Here is an 18,944-nt window from a genome sequence, read left to right as displayed (position 1 = left end):
CCTACCAGTTCAGGGAGCCAACACTCCGTTCCCCTTCCCAAAGCCAAGAAATGGCTGGGGACTTGCAGAAGGGCCCATGTCCAGCTGACAAAATTTGCTGATGAACTGGATGTGGTTGTGAACGTCAAGGATGCCTCCCAAGTTTTCAGCCTGAACCAGCCCAAGAATAGCGAGGCCACTGAAGAGAGGGAAGTCAAGGGAGAAACAGCTTCAGGGGAGATTATCAGTTCTGATTCGAACACGTTGGGAAGTCCATTTGCCATCCAAATGGAGACATTGAGGAGGCAGCTGGGTAGACAAGTCTGGAACTTGGGAGCGAGATCTGAACCGATGCTAATGTGGGAGTCATCCGGGATGTGTTTATAGCCACGAGACTGGCTGAGAGCACCCCGGGAGGGCCTGTGGATGGCGAGCTCCCGAACTGGGCTCTGGGCTCTCTGATAAGTAATTATCGGATAATAATTACCATCGTTTTATTCCTTGAAGTATCTGGCACAGTTCCTGGCTCTGTGCGAGTTCACTGAATTGAGCAGAACTCTACGGCACTTTATTTCCCCCCCACACTTTTCCTGCTAATCAGGACTCAGACTCTGTGGTAACAGGTAGCTCAAAGTTGGAATCACTCAGTTATGTGGGAAATGAAAATATTCTTTAGGGATTTCTCAGAACATGGAATGGAACTTCACTCAGGTGAAGGAAACTCAGGTTGTCTTAAATTTCCACTCCAACACTGAAAGTTCTTATAAAATCAAAAATTCCATGTTCTACAGACGCGAGAATTCTGAGCTGCAACCTTCCCCTAACCCCCACTCCCCACTCCCCACTCCTCACTCCCATGCCGACCAAGGATTGAAACCAGGCCACGGCAGTGAAAGCCCGGAATTCTAACCACTTGGACACTAGGGAACTCCTGGGAGAACTTTAAAACTGGGAATTTGCTCTGCAGAAAATCTGGTTGCACGCGGTGACCCCGTCAGTCTCTCATTTGCTGCAGGATTTACAGCCTCAGAGTTGACTCCAAACGCAGCCCTGGCCATTTTGCTCCCCACCTAAAGAGCAGCATGAATCACTCGAAGCGCCACGCATCGTCAAGGGCCAGGATGCCTGCTGTGGCGGAGCTTATGCTTTAGTTCCAGGGACCTGGGGAAGGGGGCACTGGCCAGCCAGCCCGCATCACTGCCTCCTGGCCCCCAAGGGAGGGCTCTGAGTTCACTTGGAGAAGCCTGAGTTGGTGGAAATCATAATGTTCAGAAGTGGCTTTACCATGACACTGGATAAGCTTAAACCTCAAGGTGCCTCATTCGCACTCCTTCTAAAGTACCATGCTTTTTTTTAATCTATATTTTTCTTTTCTCAAAGAGGGCTCTCTGGGACTTCCCTGGTGGCGCAGTGGTTAAGAATCCACCTGCCAGTGCAGGGGACACAGGTTCGAGCCCTGGTACAGGAAGATCCCACATGCTGTGGAGCAACTAACGACAGAGCCTGCGCTCTAGAGCTCGCAAGCCACAACTACTGAGCCCGTGAGCCACAACTACTGAAGCCCACATGACTAGAGCCCAAGGTCTACAAGAGAAGCCACCACAATGAGAAGCCCGTGCACCGCAACAAGAGTAGCCCCCAATCTCCGCAACCAGAGAAAGCCCGCACACAGCAACAAAGACCCAATGCAGCCATAAATAAATAAATAAATAAACAAAAATTGGAGTATGGATTACTTTGTTTAATCCTCAAGAGTGACCTTGGGAAGTCATAGGCAGTTCATCATCTTCATTTACAGACAAGGATACTAGAAAAGCCTTCTTTGGGTTCCTTGAAAATTCCAAATTTGTTTCAGTCTCAGGGTCTTTGCACTTCCTGTTGCCCTGTCTGGAACACTGTCCGTGTCTTACTTTTCATAACTGCAAGTCTAAGGGGCCTTCACTAACCCCCCACCTCTAGGCACTCCTTCCCTGCCTCCCTGGTAACTCTTTATCCTTACTTTTTGTTTTCTTTATAGCACACACCACTCTTTAGAATTATCTTTATTTGTAACTTTATTTTTATTTCACAAATGTATATGGTACTTATTCTGTCGTCAGGCACTGTTCTCAGTGCTTTGTAAATATCCAATCATTCAATCCTCACAACTTTTCTAACACTGAAACTTTTTCATCCACATTTTAAAATGAAAGCAACTGAAGCACAAAGAGGTTAAGCACGTTGCTAGAAGTCACACAGCTGTGGAGTTTAAGTACCATCTGTCTCTCCCACTAGAAAACAAGGTCCACGTGTGCAGAAGCTGCATCTGAGGGCTGCCTTGCTCACTGTTGAGCCCCTGTACCCAGAGTACTGTACCACACACAGAACTATAAAAAAGATGTGTGACAGCAGAGACCAGATCACAGAGAGGGAGGGATGGCAAAGAAGCCTGGAGAGAGGCTGTTGAGGAGACGACATAAGGCCTCAAAAGGCCTCCAGAGGTGGAGAAAGAGCTGGGCTGGGGGGCAGCAGTGGGATTGGCAGGAGTGCGGTGGTCTGGGGACGGTGCCAAGAAGAAAGGAAAGGTCTCGTTGACAGATTTAACTTAACAGATGAGTAAGAGGCCAAACACCTTGGAGTCACCTCCTTCCTTCATGCTCTGCATCCATACATCAACAGATCCTGTCAGCTCTTCCAAAATGCATTCTGAATCCAACTTTTCTCACCCATCCTCTGCTCCCACCCTGGCCCACGGCACCATCACCCCTCTCCTAGAATCCTGCAACAGCTTCCTAAGAGGTTCCTCTGCTTTCGTCCTCTTCATTGATACAGCAATCAGAGGGATCCTGATAAAACTGTCAGATCACATCACTTTTCTGCATGTTTCCAAGTGAACACAATTGCCTCCCATTCTGCAGGATCTGCTCCTGCTTCCTCTAGCCCCACCTCCCACTCCCTCCCTGCCCCTGCCATTCTGGTCACAAGGCCTTTGCATCTGCTGTTCCCTCTGACAGCAAGGTTCTTCCCTAGGATATCCATGAATCTCACTCCTTCACTTCCTCAGGTTTTTTCTCAAATATTAGCTTCTCACTGGGTTTGATCTGGACCCCTACTGAAAATGCAACACTGCCCCACTTGCCCAACGCTCTGCTTTATTTTTCTCTACCGCAGATACACTATGCAAACTTTTTTTAGTTTGTCTCTCATTAAAATGAGCACCACAAAAACAGTGATTTTTGTCAGGATTGCTCACTGCATTTCCCCAGTGCCCACAATTACCTAAAAAATTATAGGGCGTATTTGATGAATTAATGATTACCTGCTACGTGCAAAACGCTGTACAACGCACCTGGAAGACAAGGATCTAAAGGAAAAGACACAAGGCCCTTGTAGGCCCTACAAAATGTGGTACAGATACCAGTCTCTGGTTTAGTATGTGATTGGACACATGTGTAGACCATGATGCTGTGAAAGCAAATAATAGGTGGGCAGAAATTAGTGAGTTCGTTGGGGGCAGGTCGTCAAGGAACCCTGACAGCTCATCTCAGCCTTAAAAACCTGAGGAGATGCTAACCTGGCAGAGTTGGTGGAAGGGCGATCCCAGCAGAGGAAACATCTTGCAGGCAGGCCCCAAGTGAGGAGCCCACCTAGTTCAAGGAACAGACAGGTCAGTGTGGCTGGAGACTGGTGCTGAAGGTGGAGGACAGGGAAAGAAGAGGTGGGAAAAGTAGGCCTGCGATGTTAGACAGGCCCTGACCCCCAATCTAAAAGCCTCCAAGAGTTTCGAGCAAAGGAGGGGGTTATCAGGCAAGCGGATCTACAGTGACCTTGGCTGTAGTGTCGAGAATGGGTCAGACAGCTGGGATGGAAAAGAACGCTGTGGAGACAACCTATTAGCATAGAGGGCAGTTAAACCCTGGGAAGGGACGGCATTACCCAGCGGGCGTGGGGGAGAGAGATCACAGCAGGGCCCAAGACCCTCATCTAAGCTCCCTCCAGACCCGTCATGCGGCTGCTTTGCTCCGTGAACCACTATCATTTCTCTCTCACGCTCTAAATCCTTTCGCTTCTCTACGGGTACCTGCCCTGCCTCTGGCAGAAGAGCCGCGATTTTAAGGACCGCCCCGGCCGCCGCCGCCCGCCAGGTGATCGGGCACCTCAGTGAGGTCTTTTGTCTCCCTTACCCCTTTACCTCCGAATAACGGAGATAGCTCTCCTTCATTAAGTAATAAATAGTCTACTGCATAAATATGAACGATCCACGGCCCTGAATTACCAAACTCTTTTCCCGAAAGATTCATAGAGGTGGGGCCATTCCACGGAGGGTCCCCGCCAAGGTGAGATTCCAGGCCTGTCCTACCCAAGCCCCGGCGCCTTCACCACCACGCGGGATGTTCGAACACCCAAACCCAACAGCGGGATCCGGGAACGCGTCGGGGGTCTCTCCCGAAGCCGACCCAAACGGCCAACCGCCCCCCGCCCCCAGGCTGCGACCCCCGAGCCCGACGCTCGGGCGAAGGACCAGGGCTCTCTGCCGCCAGGGAGGAGCGAATTGCCTTGGCCACACTACCCGCAGAGCGAGAAAGGAAGCGGCCAGCGACCCCAGCGACCCCGCCAATACCGCAGCCTGGCGAACCACCGCTGCAGACGGCGGACGCGGCCTTGGGCTCCCATAAACCACGGCTACAGTAAAACCCCACCCTGCTCTTTGAAGGGCATCAATTTAAACCTATCAGAGCAAAGTGTCTGCAACTCACCGCCCAATTGAAATTTTTTAAAATCTGAAGGCGGTTCCGTCATGGAGTCCGTCAGCCCAATGGGAGAGGTGGAAATTTCCAGAAAGAACAGGACCAATGGGCGCGGCCAGCGCGGCCACGATTGGCGGACCAAACGACCAATCACTGTCGCAGAGGTCTGCCCTTTCCTCCAATCATAGAGCTTGTGATGGGCGGAGCTTTTAGGGGAACGCCCAATCCCGAGATGCGGGGGAGGCAGGGTTCTCCATATTGTCCAATGAGAGAGAAGCAAAGATGATGGGCTAGACTTCAAGCCAATAGTAGAAAAGCTCAGAAAGACGCCTGGAGGAGAGCGACCAGTGAGCCAGAGAGGAAGGGGCGGGATTTGGGGGTCCCGGCAGCTTCTAGTAGGTTCCAGAAGGCGGCGCGTGCGGTTGGGAACGCGGAGCGGACGGAGTCTATTCAACTGGGTTCTGGGCCGGGCTATGGAGCAGGTGAAGGGGGAGGGGCGGGCTAAGGCCCGGGGCCGTTCGATGAGCCGCTGAGGCCAGGCCGCGGGTGGAGGAGCGGGGCGGGAGCCCGATTGGGGCGGCCGGGGCGGCCGGGGTGGGGGCCGGGGCCGCCGGAGCAGCTGAGGCGGCGAGGGCGTGAGGGCCGCGGCGGGCGGGCGGGCGGGGAGCGAGGGTTGGCTCTGGGGAGCGCGGGTTCGGCTCAGTGCCTGTCGCCACCCGACTCGGCGAGATGGGCTGGAAGACGTATTAGTTCGGCATAAGTCCGGCTCGCGGCGGGAAGAGGAGCCGCGGCCGGACTCCGGAGCTCTCTCGGGAAGTGGGTCCAGGCTGAGCAGGGGGATGGCGCCCTAGGCGCTGGGAGGGATGGAGGTGGGCGAGGGGCCTTGCGAAAGGCAGGAGGGATCGGGTCAACCTCTGGAAGTTCGTCATCTGAAAGGGGGATCAGAGATTGCGGACGAAGAGACTACCCAGGACTTGGCACAGTTAACTTGGAGGAATTCGGGGAGCGGGGACGGGAATACACTGGAAGTAGCTGATGGACTTAGTAGCCAGAAGTAGGGAAAATCCTACTTCTCTGCATCTGAAAAGGCCGGGATGGAAGAGTGTTTAGTGAAGGTATGACGAGCAGCAGGCCGACTTCTTTTCATGATGCAGGAAAGGGGAGGGTGCAGCAAAAGTCCTTGGAATGAATTTCATCCCTACCAGTGTTTTTACAAACGTATGTGAGGCCCCTCCCCCTCCTCGTTTTTCTTTCTGTGTGCGTGCGATTCAAGAGTAACAGGACTGATACTTACAAAACTTCGGTTTCAAATTGCAGAAGGAGGAATTAGTGCTTAAAAAATTTAGAATATACAGATAAGCAGTAAGTTATTTAACTCCTCTCGGCATTGTTGGGGGGCCGAGTTTGAAGCTGCTGCTAGTTGCTTTCAGTGACTTAATTGTACCCTCTGTGGCCTGAGGGTTGTGAAAAGCCCAGTAAGGTTTTATTCAATTGGAAGCTGTTATTAGTCTGTAAAGATTGACTGGGGGGGAGTGGGGGGACAGCTCGGGTGTTCAGGTGTGATCTACAAAGTCGAACTTTTTGCCTTAGTATAGGTATTACTTTTTTAGCCAAACCTGGGGCCTCTTCGCTAAATTTTTAAAAATTAGAGTGGAAACGGAGAGGTTAATAAACATTTTGAGCTCTTGTGATAATTAAATTGTATCTGGGATTCATTAGGCTGTGATATAGACAAGAGACAGAGGGCTTATGTGAGAAACACATTGCTGTGTTAAATTCAAGAAAAGCTCTCATCCCGCCATTATCAAAAGAGGAAAAAAATTTTTCTTAATCGCAATTGCCCATTGTGGAAGTGTAGGTACAGGTAGACTGTGAGTGACTAAACTCAGGGACTGCACGTTTACCATGCCTGTTGTACAAATGGCCTGGCATTTTACTCCAGGTGTGTTAGAACCTACTGTCTTGCCCCCATTCAATATGTAGCTTTTTTAAAAATTATTATTCTGAGATCCGTGTTTCAGTTTTAGGAAATATTCCTGAAGTTGGACAAATTCGAGTGTCCAAAATTGTGTTTTTTAAACTAAGCACCTTTCAAATAAATCTCATAGTGATAAACTTTTAAAATTTGATCCAATACAGATATACAACTGTATAACATGTCAGAACAACTTACTGTATTATACGTACCACATGCTGACATTTTCTATTCCATTTGATGTTTTAAAGTGCTGGTTGTGTATGAACTTGATTTCCTGACCTACTGCAGGTAGGTGCCCAGTTTGGAAGATGTTCTGTAGGATAGGCAAGAACTTCACCTAGCTGTTCTCAGCTGCCTCGTGGTATTGAGTTTTTAAACTTTTTGCCTTCTGGCCAGCGTCTTGGTAGTTTCTTTTCCTTTTTTCTCATAGAGCTTGTCTCTCTAAGATCTCTGGTTGGTGGAGGTTCCGAATTGGTGTGCCTCAAGGTTCCAAAGTCATTTCTCATAACAGAACTCTTTCTTGCATCAGTACACTGGGTCATGGGCAGATGATAGGTACCAAGAAAGAATGACTTTGTGTCTTGAGGGACACAGCTTAGTCTCACCAAGTGTGTATGCATTTGAAGGATGACCCTCCCCTCTTGTAGGGCTTCCTGGTTAGGAGAAGCCCTTTAATTAGGATCCTGTTCTGATAGGGCCAGGGTCACTTTATTAAACGTTTTGATGCGTTCCTGCTGTTTTCATTCCAGATATTTGAGAGGATAGTGGATTGAACCACAAATAGTGTTTCTTTATTCTTCTTCATTCTTTTAATAGCATATTAATACTTAAGCATGACAAAAACTTTTTTTCTAGCTTTCCTTTACCCGTTAAGGAACAGACTAGTAATCTATCGTGTTGTGACATGTTACCACATCTGTAAGTGGAAACAGATTGTTCTTTGATCATAGGTGAGCGTCTTGATGCTCCTGGAGCCGGCAGGTTGCTGAAGCATGTATCAGTGCAAGCTCAGTCCACTTCCTTCTTGGTTGCCTCTTCCTGTGAGGAGTAACTAGGCCTGTGTCCAGTTTATCATTCGAACTGTGGAACTCTATGGCAAATGAATTTGTTTTTCCACAAAAGGAACTCATGAGTATGTTCTAGAGTGGCTTCATCAGCTCAAAGTAGAGACTTTTGGAAGAGTGGCTGGAGTTCTCACTGATCCACAGGGGAGCCAGCAAAGAACAGTGTCAGGCCGCTTCTTCCTGGTTATTTTTTCCTTGCTGGTTCCCAAAGGTGTGGGAAATGTAAATTAATGAATCTGTGATTTCTCTTTTCTGATCCATAAAGTAACCTGTTTGTCAATAGCTGCGGAAAGGAATGAGTATCCCCTAAGAAATTGGGACTAAAGAGACATTTTATGGAGAGAAACTATATTGGTTCCTTTTCTTCTTAGGTAAATGAACTCAAAGAAAAGGGCAACAAGGCCCTGAGTGCTGGCAACATCGATGACGCGTTGCAGTGCTACTCGGAAGCCATTAAGTTAGACCCCCAGAACCACGTGCTCTACAGCAATCGTTCCGCAGCCTATGCCAAGAAAGGAGACTACCAGAAGGCTTACGAGGACGGCTGCAGAACCGTGGACCTGAAGCCTGACTGGGGCAAGGTAAGCTGTGTGCGCGCTGGGGCTCCTCAGGTGCCCAGAAACGCCTTTGGGGGGCAGTTCTTAAATACCAGCCCTCCTGGCTTGCCTAGTTGCCTATCCCGAGAGACTCATAGTTGATTATTCCCCTCCCCCCAGTATTCTTCCTACCTGTTTGAGATTGTTTCTCAGAGTGGTGGCATGTTTCATCAAATCTGAGGTACCATCGGTTAAGACATGTCTTATTTTTTGTACTGCTAGGAAGGAAAACACGACCCAAAATTCTGACAACACTTAGGGTCGAAAGATGAACTGGGAGGGGGCAGGTGTGCACCTTAGATATTAGGCTGTGTTCTACAGGGTCGATGATACACCATTGCTGTATCCTGCTCCTCTTTCTGTTTTTTCTTAGGCCTTCACGTGAATACCCATTTTGTTTCATGAAATGTAAAATAGATTTTTGTGAGTTCATCTTAGTAATTTACCGCTAGGTGTCTTTCATTTTGGTATTTTTCTTTGCTGGTTTAAGGGCTATTCTCGAAAAGCAGCAGCTCTTGAGTTCTTAAACCGATTTGAAGAAGCCAAGCAAACCTATGAGGAGGGTTTAAAACATGAAGCAAACAACCCTCAGCTCAAAGAAGGGTTACAGAATATGGAGGCCCGGTTGGCAGGTAGGCAGGCACCACGTATACTGCTCTTCTCCTTTTATTTACTATTATTTTTTAATTGGGATTAACTTGGAGGCTCCCCCATCCCCCAGTGTTGGTCTAGTAGGCTGTGTGGGCATAGTAACTGACTCCTAGTGATGTGCTTTCCTTTGTTTGAAACAGAGAGGAAATTCATGAACCCTTTCAACATGCCTAATCTATACCAGAAGTTGGAGAGTGATCCTAGGACAAAGATTCTGCTCGCTGATCCTACCTACCGGGAAATGATAGAGCAGCTGCGGAACAAGCCCTCCGACCTGGGCACGTAAGTCAAGGCGGCACCGTTTGTCTCTGGAAATGGACATGAACGTTGTGCTTTCTTCCTGGGATCCTGTGGCAGGCGGTTCCCTCGACCGGACTGCAGGGTTTCTCCCTTTGTTTTTTCTCCAAAGAGCAGTAGGAGTTTATTGTTTTGGTTACTGTTTATTTGTTTTTTTTTTTATTATTATTATTTGTATTTTTAGAAAGGGTCGGGGGAGTATATATTAGAGTAATCTGGAGTGTTTGTTCTAACCCTCCTCTGCCTCTTCACTGCTCTCCTGCTATGCTGACCTAGCACCAACCCTATCCTTTCTTTACACATAGGACCCCCTCTCTCTGTTGGTATATTGGAGTGGAAACGCAAGGTTGAAAGGATGTCAGATCTAAAGAGGTCTCTCCAAACCTTGTACTGCTATCTGTGACTGTCTGAATCCCTCTGGCTCCTGAGATCAGACAAAGTGTATCTATAACTCATTTCTCTGTGTATCTGCTGGCCTCAAGAAATAAATTTGGTCTGTGTTACCTCATTTTATATGGATATTTGAAGGGTTGAGTATTCCCCATTTGTAACTTTTAGTACAGGATCTAGGAACCTTCTCATGGGTGAGAAGCTTTTATATACAGTAATCTGGGCTTTAGCAGTAAATGGGGTTTAAGATCAGTTGTGGAGAGGACTAAGTGCTGTTTTTTTTGTTTTTTTAACCAATACTAGGAAATTGCAAGATCCCCGGATCATGACTACTCTCAGCGTCCTCCTTGGGGTCGATCTAGGTGGTATGGATGAAGAAGAGGAAGTTGTGACACCTCCACCGCCGCCTCCTCCCAGAAAGGAGACAAAACCAGAGCCAATGGAAGAAGATCTTCCAGAGAATAAGAAGCAGGTGTCTCGCTCTTTTTTTTTTTTTTTTTTAGCACTGTTTACTATCATGAATTTAGAAGAAACAGCCAAGTCAATTAGAAATATGTGTGTCAGGTGGGACCATCTATAGGCTTTCCTTGGCTGTGATTGTTTTTTGAATGCTCAGTATGTGCTAAAGTTACTGTTGTTAATTAAAATGGTCAGGGGACTTCCCTGGTGGTCCAGTGGGTAAGAGACTGTGCTCCCAGTGCAGGGGGCCTGGGTTTGATCCCTGGTGGGAACTAGATCCTGCTTGCATGCTGCAACTTAAGAGTTTGCATGCCACAACTAAGAATCCACGTGCCGCAACTAAGACCCAGTGCAGCTGAAATAAATAAATAGTAAATATTTTTAAAATAAAATAGTATATTAAAAGGTCCACGTAACAAGCAGTTTCATAGGAATCGTGTATCTCAAAGTCTTGAGGCAGTGGAAGCTACTAGTCCATAGTCCCACGGCCGCTGTGGTTCTGGCAATGTGGAAGTCAGCCAGGGCCAGCCAGTAAAGTTGTGTGTGGTCCTTGTCCTTGCGGAGATCCGGAAGAATGCTGTCTATCATTCCTTATGCTTCTGTTTCCTTGTTGGACGTGGTGTGTAGTTGAAAGTTGTCTGTGTTGCTAAGTGAACAACTTTCAGTCTTCCAGAGCAGGAGGCATGTGCCTGAACGATTTTATTTCCCCTCTTATAAATGGGAACAGCAGATTGTTGCCAAATTTAGTACCTTTAAATGGGTGAGCGTTGGTTGTTCATGGTGCCTCAAAGCTGGAAAAAGGCCCTATAACGTGGGTGGTAGTGAGCTCTGCCGAAGACTCCTGCCACCAGGACGGCCCCTTCTGCTCCTCACGCTCTCTGCGGGTGTTGCCTGACAGCTAAGACCTCGAGACAGCATGCGACAGAAACCGAACTTGCTCAGCCTCTCAGAATCAAACCTAGCACAGAACTATGTTGTCCTCTCTGAAGTTCTTTCAAGCTGAAGGGATTTCCTCTCCCCTGAAGAAGCCCTCACTTGCTGAGAAAGATCCAGGAGAGTAGGTGGGATAGGGGGAGTTTCAGAGGAAGCAGAGATGAAAGTTTATAATTTTTCATTCTAACAGCTGATACTTCACTGTGGGTGTGGAGAACCTGCTTCTGTAGCCTTGTTAGTTGTGTATGCGGCGTAGTACCTGTGACGTCACAGGCCCTTGCTCTCTTTGCCGTCTGGTTAGATGTGCTCAGCACTGACTTCTCCCACACCTCATCTAGGCACTGAAAGAAAAAGAGCTGGGGAATGAAGCCTATAAGAAGAAAGACTTTGACACAGCCTTGAAACACTATGACAGAGCCAAGGACCTGGACCCCACCAACATGACTTACATAACCAACCAAGCAGGTGAGACCCAGGACACAGGTGCAGGAGTTGTTACGTGGTCCTGGGGGTGAGGCATGGGCTGACTCTTCCTTTTTGACCCTCCTGCCTGGCAGCCGTGTACTTCGAAAAGGGCGACTATGGTAAATGCCGGGAGCTTTGTGAGAAGGCCATTGAAGTGGGGCGAGAAAACCGAGAAGACTACCGACAGATTGCCAAGTACGCTTGACCTGGGAATGCCTTGAGCGGTGTGGAGGGTTCCGTGTCTGCATGGAGAGGGGGCTGCTGGCTGCACAGCATACTGTGTTAGCCGTGGGCTGGAAAGGAGGCTGCAGGATCCTAGACGGAAGGTGTTGGAAGGGCGTGGTGCCTGGGGCAGTGATGTGGGCCTTGTGTCTAGTTGGTTGCAGATGGTTTTTTCTCTGCAGGGGCTGACCTTGTCTGTGTTCTGCCCTTAGCAAATTCTTTTTTCTCTTGTCTTTGTCAGAGCTTACGCTCGAATTGGCAACTCCTATTTCAAAGAAGAAAAGTACAAGGATGCCATCCATTTCTACAACAAGTCTCTGGCAGAGCACCGAACCCCAGATGTGCTCAAGAAATGCCAACAGGTGGGTAGGGGATATGGGATGTTTTGCTACTTTTTGTTTTATTTGTTGTAGTCATTACTATTTAATGACAAATCTGTTGTCTTTGGTCATTGTATATGATGCTGCGCCTGTCACTTAATGATGACAACACGTAGGGAATAACTCAGTTTTTCTGCTGTGCCTTTTTTGTCGGCCAAGGTTTCCACCATAAATTCGTTGATGTTGAGGGTCAGTGCTCTGACAGTGTTGTGGTTGTTATTGTAATTTAAGTTTTTTCTTACCTTATACAACCAAATTATGTAGGGGAGTGATTTTATTCACAGAAAGATTAGGCAGAAAATTGAACTGTCAATACATATATCATTTTCATATAGGTCATATCTTCGTACCAAGTATACATCAATACTGTTCATTCTGCTTCATAGTACGTACACCTTGATGATGAGGAATATAAAATTTTTTTTTTGAATTGCGGTAAAGTTGGTTTACAAAATTGTACTTCAGTTGTACAACATAGTGATTCAAAATTTTTATAGATTATATTTTATTTAAAGATATTATAAAATATCGGTTATTTTCTTTTCTTTTTTTTTTTTTTTTTTTTTGTGGTATGCGGGCCTCTCACTGTTGTGGCCTCTCCCGTTGCGGAGCACAGGCTCCGGACGCGCAGGCTCAGCGGCCATGGCTCACGGGCCCAGCCGCTCCGCGGCACTTGGGATCTTCCTTGACCAGGGCACGAACCCGTGTCCCCTGCATTGGCAGGCAGACAACCACTGTGCCACCAGGGAAGCCCCCTGGTTATATCCTTTATGCTGTACAATATATGTTTGTAGCTTACTTAAGCTATACATAGTTTGTAAGGAATATAAAATTATTAAACCAAAAGTTAAATCTTGCTACTGTGAAAATTGAAATTCTAATCAGACTTTTTATTAGCCCAATGTTTATGAGAGTTTAAATGACTGTTCCAAGAATTAATAATTTTTTTAGGCAGAGAAAATCCTGAAAGAGCAAGAGCGGCTGGCCTACATAAACCCTGACCTGGCCTTGGAGGAAAAGAACAAAGGCAATGAATGTTTTCAGAAAGGTACCTACAGCTCAGATGATGGAACTTTTGGATAAGAGCAGTGTAGATGGTGCTTTCTGTGCCTTGGCTGACTGTGGGGTAGATGTGCTCTGGTGGTGTGCTTTATTTTATTTTTTAAGTTTGTCTTTTCCATGTTCAGGGGACTATCCCCAGGCCATGAAGCATTATACAGAAGCCATCAAACGGAACCCAAAAGATGCCAAATTGTACAGCAATCGAGCTGCCTGCTACACCAAACTTTTGGAGTTCCAGCTGGCACTCAAGGTGAGGCTCTGGGAATGCGGAGCAGCTGTTAACGTAACCTGTGCATGAGGAATGTGTTTTCCTCTTCCCATGTTTTCATCAGCATCAGCTTGATGTTCTTATTTTGATCATAGATTCAAGGTGGTGATGTACATGTGAAATTTGTAAAAATACAGGGCCTGTGTCTACCCTGTCCTGGCCTGTGGATTTATTCGTGGTTGGGAGTATTGGGGAAAGTAGATCCTTTTCCCTCCCCTTTGTCCTTCCTTACATTTTTTGTTGTTTACCTTCTTAACATTTTAAGTGTGTGGTTGAGTGGCATCAAGTACATCCACATTGTTGTGCAGCCGTCACCAACATCCATCTCCAGAACTTTTTCATCTTCCCAAATGGAAACTGCGTTTTCTGAACACTAACGCCCCAGCCCCCTCTCCCAGCCCCTGGCAACCACTGTTGTATTTTCTGTCTCTCTGAATTTGATCGCTCTAGGGACCTCCTGTAAGTGGAATCATACAGTATTGGACCTTTTGTGTCTAGCTTATGTCACTTAGCATAATGTCTTCAAGATTCACGTTGTAGCATGTGTCACACTTCTTTTTTCATGGCTGAATAATACTCCATTGTGTAGACCACCTTTTGTTTATCCATCCATCCATGGACATTGGTTGTTCTACCTTTTGGCTGTTCTGGACAATACTGCTGTGAACATGGGTGTACAGATATCTGTTTGAGTCCCTGGTTTCAATTCTTTCAAGTATTTTATGCAACAGTGGAAGTTCTACAGTTCTGTGTTTAATTTTTTTGAGGAACTGCCTTAACTTCCACAGCAGCTTTACCATTCTTTTCTTTCATACTCCAGTTAGATAGATCTGCTGTTGTCAGTAACATCAAGTATGGTCAGATATGATAATGTTCAACACTGAAGGAGTTACTCTCCATAGCTCTCTTGAACATGAGCTACTCTGTGCCTCTTGGTGATTTTTAAACTGTCCTCTGGGAGATAAACCTGGACCATCTTGCGGGAACTAGACAAAATGTTACCTATCTAGACACACCAGTACCTGAGTCCGTGATGGTTTTGTTTGATGCCACTATCTTCTCAGTCCATCTGGCCTAGAGACATCACTGCTGCTGGTGGGACTGCACAAGGGGAATGTCAAAAGCAAGTTGGTTTGCAAAGCAAAGAATAACATTGTTAGTCACCTGAGAGGTGGAACAGGACTTTGCCAATCTGCAAATGGGAGGAAAGAATGAGTAGAATTGCTTCCAGTCTTAGAGCTTCTTGGTTGGGCCTCAGCGCACACACTACACTGCATAGCATTCTTTTCTCCGTAATTTTATGTTTTGAAGATATTTTGGACAAAAATACACAGAATACCTATGTTTTCCGCCTTTTCTTCAACCATAAGCATCGATGCTTTTGGCGAACCATTTGTGAAAGGAAATGATACATTTTGGCACTTGACCTCTGAATCCCTGAGCATACATCTCCTGAAGTGACTCTCCCTGTCCAGTCACAATATTATTAGCACCTAATAATAGCAAAACTCAGGCTATAATGTCATCTGCTGTATGTCTATGTTCAGATTTCCTTAGTTGTCTAAAAATAAAGTTTTAAAGTTGGCAATATCAAGGTCCATTCGTTTCATCTGGTGGTCATGTCCTCTAGTTTCTCAAACTAGAAGTTTCCCTACCTTTTCGGTTTTGGGGCGGGGCGGGGGGGTGTTCCTTTTTTTTTTTTTTTTTTTTTTAATCATAACATTAGCCTTTTGAAGAGTCCCAGCCCCCTTATATGAGATGGTCCATGATCTGGATTTGTTATCCCTTCTAGTTCTGCTTTCCTTACTTCTCTACTCTCCTTTTGCTGGGCCTGCTGTTAAATTACCAAGCTGCCAGGAACAACAGAAGCACTAGAGGGAGGAGGGATAAATTGGGAGGTTGGGATTGACATATACACACTACTATGTATAAAATAGATAAGTAATAAGGACCTACTGTATAGCACAGGGAACTCCACTCAGTACTCTGTAATGGCTTTGTGGGAAAAGAATCTAAAGAAGAGTGGATATCTGTATATATAATAACGGATCTACTTTGCTGTACACGTGTATAGCACCTGTAAATCAACTATACTCCAATAAAAATTTGTAAAACATAGAACAGGGCTTCCCTGGTGGCGCAGCGGTTGAGAGTCCGCCTGCCGATGCAGGGGACACGGGTTCGTGCCCCGGTCCGGGAAGATCCCACATGCCTCAGAGAGTCGGGGCCCGTGAGCCATGGCCGCTGAGCCTGCACGTCCGGAGCCTGTGCTCCGTAACCGGAGAGGCCACAACAGTGAGAGGCCCGTGTACCGCAAAGAAAAAAAAAAAAGAAGCATTAGAACAAAAGCAGAATGTTCTGTAATGGCCCTGGGTGAACAGTTAGATTTGTAATTCCAAGTGATCAGTCTGCCCTAGGGTAGCTCCTCTAAAGGAATGAGCCTAATTCTTTTTTGCCTTTCCTCCCTAGGACTGTGAGGAATGCATCCAGCTAGAACCGACCTTCAGTAAGTGCCTTTCTGTGCTATTTCTCTGTCCCCTGACTGGCCAGAGGGTTGAGAGAAGGAGAGAGCATATTCTTTGCCTGTGTGTCTTTCGGGTTTGTAACATTTAGGAGCTAGTGTCAGGCTGAGGAACAACGGTGTTCAGATGAAGAGTTGAAAGAGCAGCTTTCAGAAGTGTCTTTTAGGTGATGCCTCACCTCTCCCTTTCTGTCTGTAGTCAAGGGTTATACACGGAAAGCAGCTGCCTTGGAAGCGATGAAAGACTACACCAAAGCCATGGATGTCTACCAGAAGGCACTCGACCTGGACTCCAACTGTAAGGTGGGGCTGCTCTGGCCTTCAGTGAGCTCTCCCCTGCCTCCATGTGTCTGATTCTTCCCTCTCGCCTGTGTCTCTGTATGTCTGTCTTCCCCTCAGTTACCTCTGTTATCTTGGACCTGCTGCAGCAGTAAGCCAGGTAGTGCTAACACCCTCCACTTTTGGCTTTGCCGGAATGCAGGAGGCCGCAGATGGTTACCAGCGCTGCATGATGGCCCAGTACAACCGACATGACAGCCCCGAAGATGTGAAGCGGCGGGCCATGGCCGACCCTGAGGTGCAGCAGATAATGAGTGACCCGGCCATGCGGCTCATCCTGGAACAGATGCAGAAGGACCCCCAGGCGCTCAGCGAGTGAGTCAGGTTGGGGGCAGATGGCCTTCGAGGGAAAAGGTGGACAAAAGCATTGAGAATGCACAACGTTGGCAGCAGTGTGATCTGAGTGGAATATTTATAGTGTAATTCTTACTTGCAGGGTTGGCAGTTGATGGTGAGCTGGAAGGATTTCATTTATATATGTTAGTGGCGATGGCTTAAGTGGTTAGTTGGAAAGACCAGTTTTTCTGGGAGAATGGTCTCAGCTTAAACCTGTGTCCTTGGACTCCTTTGCAGCAGGACTGGTCAGGTTTCGAACAGTGGCAGAGGAGGCCCGTGTGGGTCCCCCTGGGCAGTCTCTGCCAGGACTCCCTTACCACCTCTTGTTGGTTGGTGGTGTCCAGGGGGATTTGTGTTGGTTGGGGCTTGCTCTGCGAGCAAGTAAGAATTTTTATAGGTTGTCTCATTTCAAATAACTTTGCCTCTTGTTTGTCAGACACTTAAAGAATCCTGTGATAGCGCAGAAGATCCAGAAATTGATGGATGTGGGTCTGATCGCAATTCGGTGATGACTTGCTCATCGTGCCCCTTCCCTTCGCCCTCACGTGGAAAGAGGAGCTGGGACCGCGGCAAGCAGCACGGAGCAGAAGGGAGAGAAGGGGAAACAAGTGAACAACGTATCTATATATTTATACAGACGTACGAGGAAGATTCAGAGACTTGTACTCGCATATTCGTGCAGCCGCTGCCTCTGGGCCCTCCCAGCACACGCATGGTCTCCTTCCCCTGCCCCCAGTCGCTGTCTCAGCTGCTCTCCCATAGTTGGTTATTTTTTATTTGGGGCAGTGGGCTTGTAAGGGGAGGGGAGGGTGTTCTTCCCAACCTCAGGTCCCAACTGTCTTCACGTTGTTAACTCCACGTCCTCTTCTCCAATAAAACAAGCCAGTCAGGCGTGGTTATACACTGCTATGTCCCTGAGTGATTTTTTTGCCAAAAAGCTTTGAAGCAGATGTCCCGTAGGAGTCACAGCCTGGATTGGGAGAGTTGAGTGCGAACTGAACACTGGGAACCAGGCCGGCATGCTCTCTTCCTTCCTGAAGGGTGGGATGGGTGTGAGCTTGGCTGGGTTCCCTGGCCTAGCAAGGTGGCCACTAGGTGGTGCTGTCGCTCAGTGAACAACTGAAAGGGGTCATGGAGGCTCCTGACCCAGAGTGGCTCCAGCTCCGGAGGGTCAGATGAACTTCCAGGTGATTCCCGTGCTGTCAGTTCTCCACACTCAAATCGCAAAGCCAGAAACCAATTAGATCCAGAGAACAGTGGGTCCCACTCAAGAATTGAAAACAATTTCTATTGCAAGAGACACTTCAGACCTCCTTTCTGGAAAGGTCAAATCTGTCAGCTGCTCTGTGTTAGTTGTATGTTAGTTTTAGTTCTTAACTCACTGCTCTCAACTGACTTCAAAGTATGTTGTAATTACACTTTTCCACAGTTGAAACAAACTTTCTAAAAACCCTCTACTTGGACTGGGGTGGCTTCTGGGGCTGGACTAAAACTTCATTTGTTCCAGGAGTGCAGCTTTTGGGCTAGGAAGCTGCTGAGGCCACCAGCTGGCTGCACTTCCTGCTGCCTTGACTGCATAAGCTGGCCTTCCCCTGGGAATCCCCAGCAGGCCTCTCCCATCTGGGTGGCACAGTCCTCCACAGGGATTCTGCTGCACCTTTGGTGCTACTGTCTCTTCAGGCTCTGTTCCCTCCATCCCCAAATTGATTGTCTAGAAAGGCTGAATTTCTGCTGGGAGCCAGTGACTATAAGACCTTGCTTTCCCAAAGCTTACATCCTGTTGCAGGTGATAGGAAGCCGCTGGGCCACCAGGGGCCCTCTGAGTCACATTTGCGTAGGGACATGACAGGAGTGAGTCTTGTGGGTACTGGCCCCAGAGGGGAGCGATGCAGGTGGAGGGACAGTAGAGGTGGCAAGTCTGAAGTCTTGAAACCTGAAGGCGTGGGAGAGGCAGGTAGTGAAACATCAGGGGCCAATTTCTGTTCAGCTGTTCCCCTGGGCAGTTCTAAGGTTGACAAGTTTGGAAAAGAGGCCCTTAACTGGGGACAGGAAAGACATAAAGTCGTTTCCCTCAGGGCCTTTAAGGATCTACTTTGTGGTGATAAAGGACATTCGGGGCTTGAGCTGACTTGACCTGCCAGGTCCCTAAATAACCCAGATCCCACCCTTTGAACTCCACTGCTCTCCAGACTCTGCAGCTGAGTGATGCTTACAGCCCGAGGACCCCCACCTCACGACAGGTTGGAGATGAGAGATGGCTCCGACAAGGGAACACAA

The 18,944-nt window shown here is 47.6% G+C and overlaps 1 protein-coding gene across 2 annotated transcripts; it reads left to right on the top strand.

Annotated features, from left to right (window-relative positions):
- The first annotated feature begins 5,077 nt into the window (after positions 1 to 5,077).
- STIP1 (stress induced phosphoprotein 1) lies at positions 5,078 to 17,573 on the top strand. 2 transcript variants are annotated; one of them, XM_030833794.2, is made up of 14 exons: positions 5,078 to 5,188; positions 8,120 to 8,329; positions 8,835 to 8,976; positions 9,136 to 9,277; positions 9,986 to 10,154; positions 11,413 to 11,539; positions 11,632 to 11,734; positions 12,003 to 12,123; positions 13,093 to 13,189; positions 13,329 to 13,453; positions 15,941 to 15,977; positions 16,192 to 16,295; positions 16,474 to 16,646; positions 17,104 to 17,573. In XM_030833794.2, exons 1-14 carry the CDS (start codon positions 5,180 to 5,182, stop codon positions 17,174 to 17,176), a joined length of 1,632 nt encoding a protein of 543 aa, XP_030689654.1. In that variant the 5' UTR covers positions 5,078 to 5,179; the 3' UTR covers positions 17,177 to 17,573. The 2 variants fall into 2 exon arrangements, with proteins under 2 accessions (XP_030689654.1, XP_060159016.1); XM_060303033.2 differs by lacking the exon at positions 5,078 to 5,188 and adding an exon at positions 5,598 to 5,821.
- Positions 17,574 to 18,944: the final 1,371 nt, after the last annotated feature.

This window comes from Globicephala melas, chromosome 8, assembly GCF_963455315.2.
Source record: "Globicephala melas chromosome 8, mGloMel1.2, whole genome shotgun sequence".
Taxonomy (NCBI): Eukaryota; Metazoa; Chordata; class Mammalia; order Artiodactyla; family Delphinidae; genus Globicephala; species Globicephala melas.
This window is presented reverse-complemented; position numbering and strand designations above follow the sequence as displayed.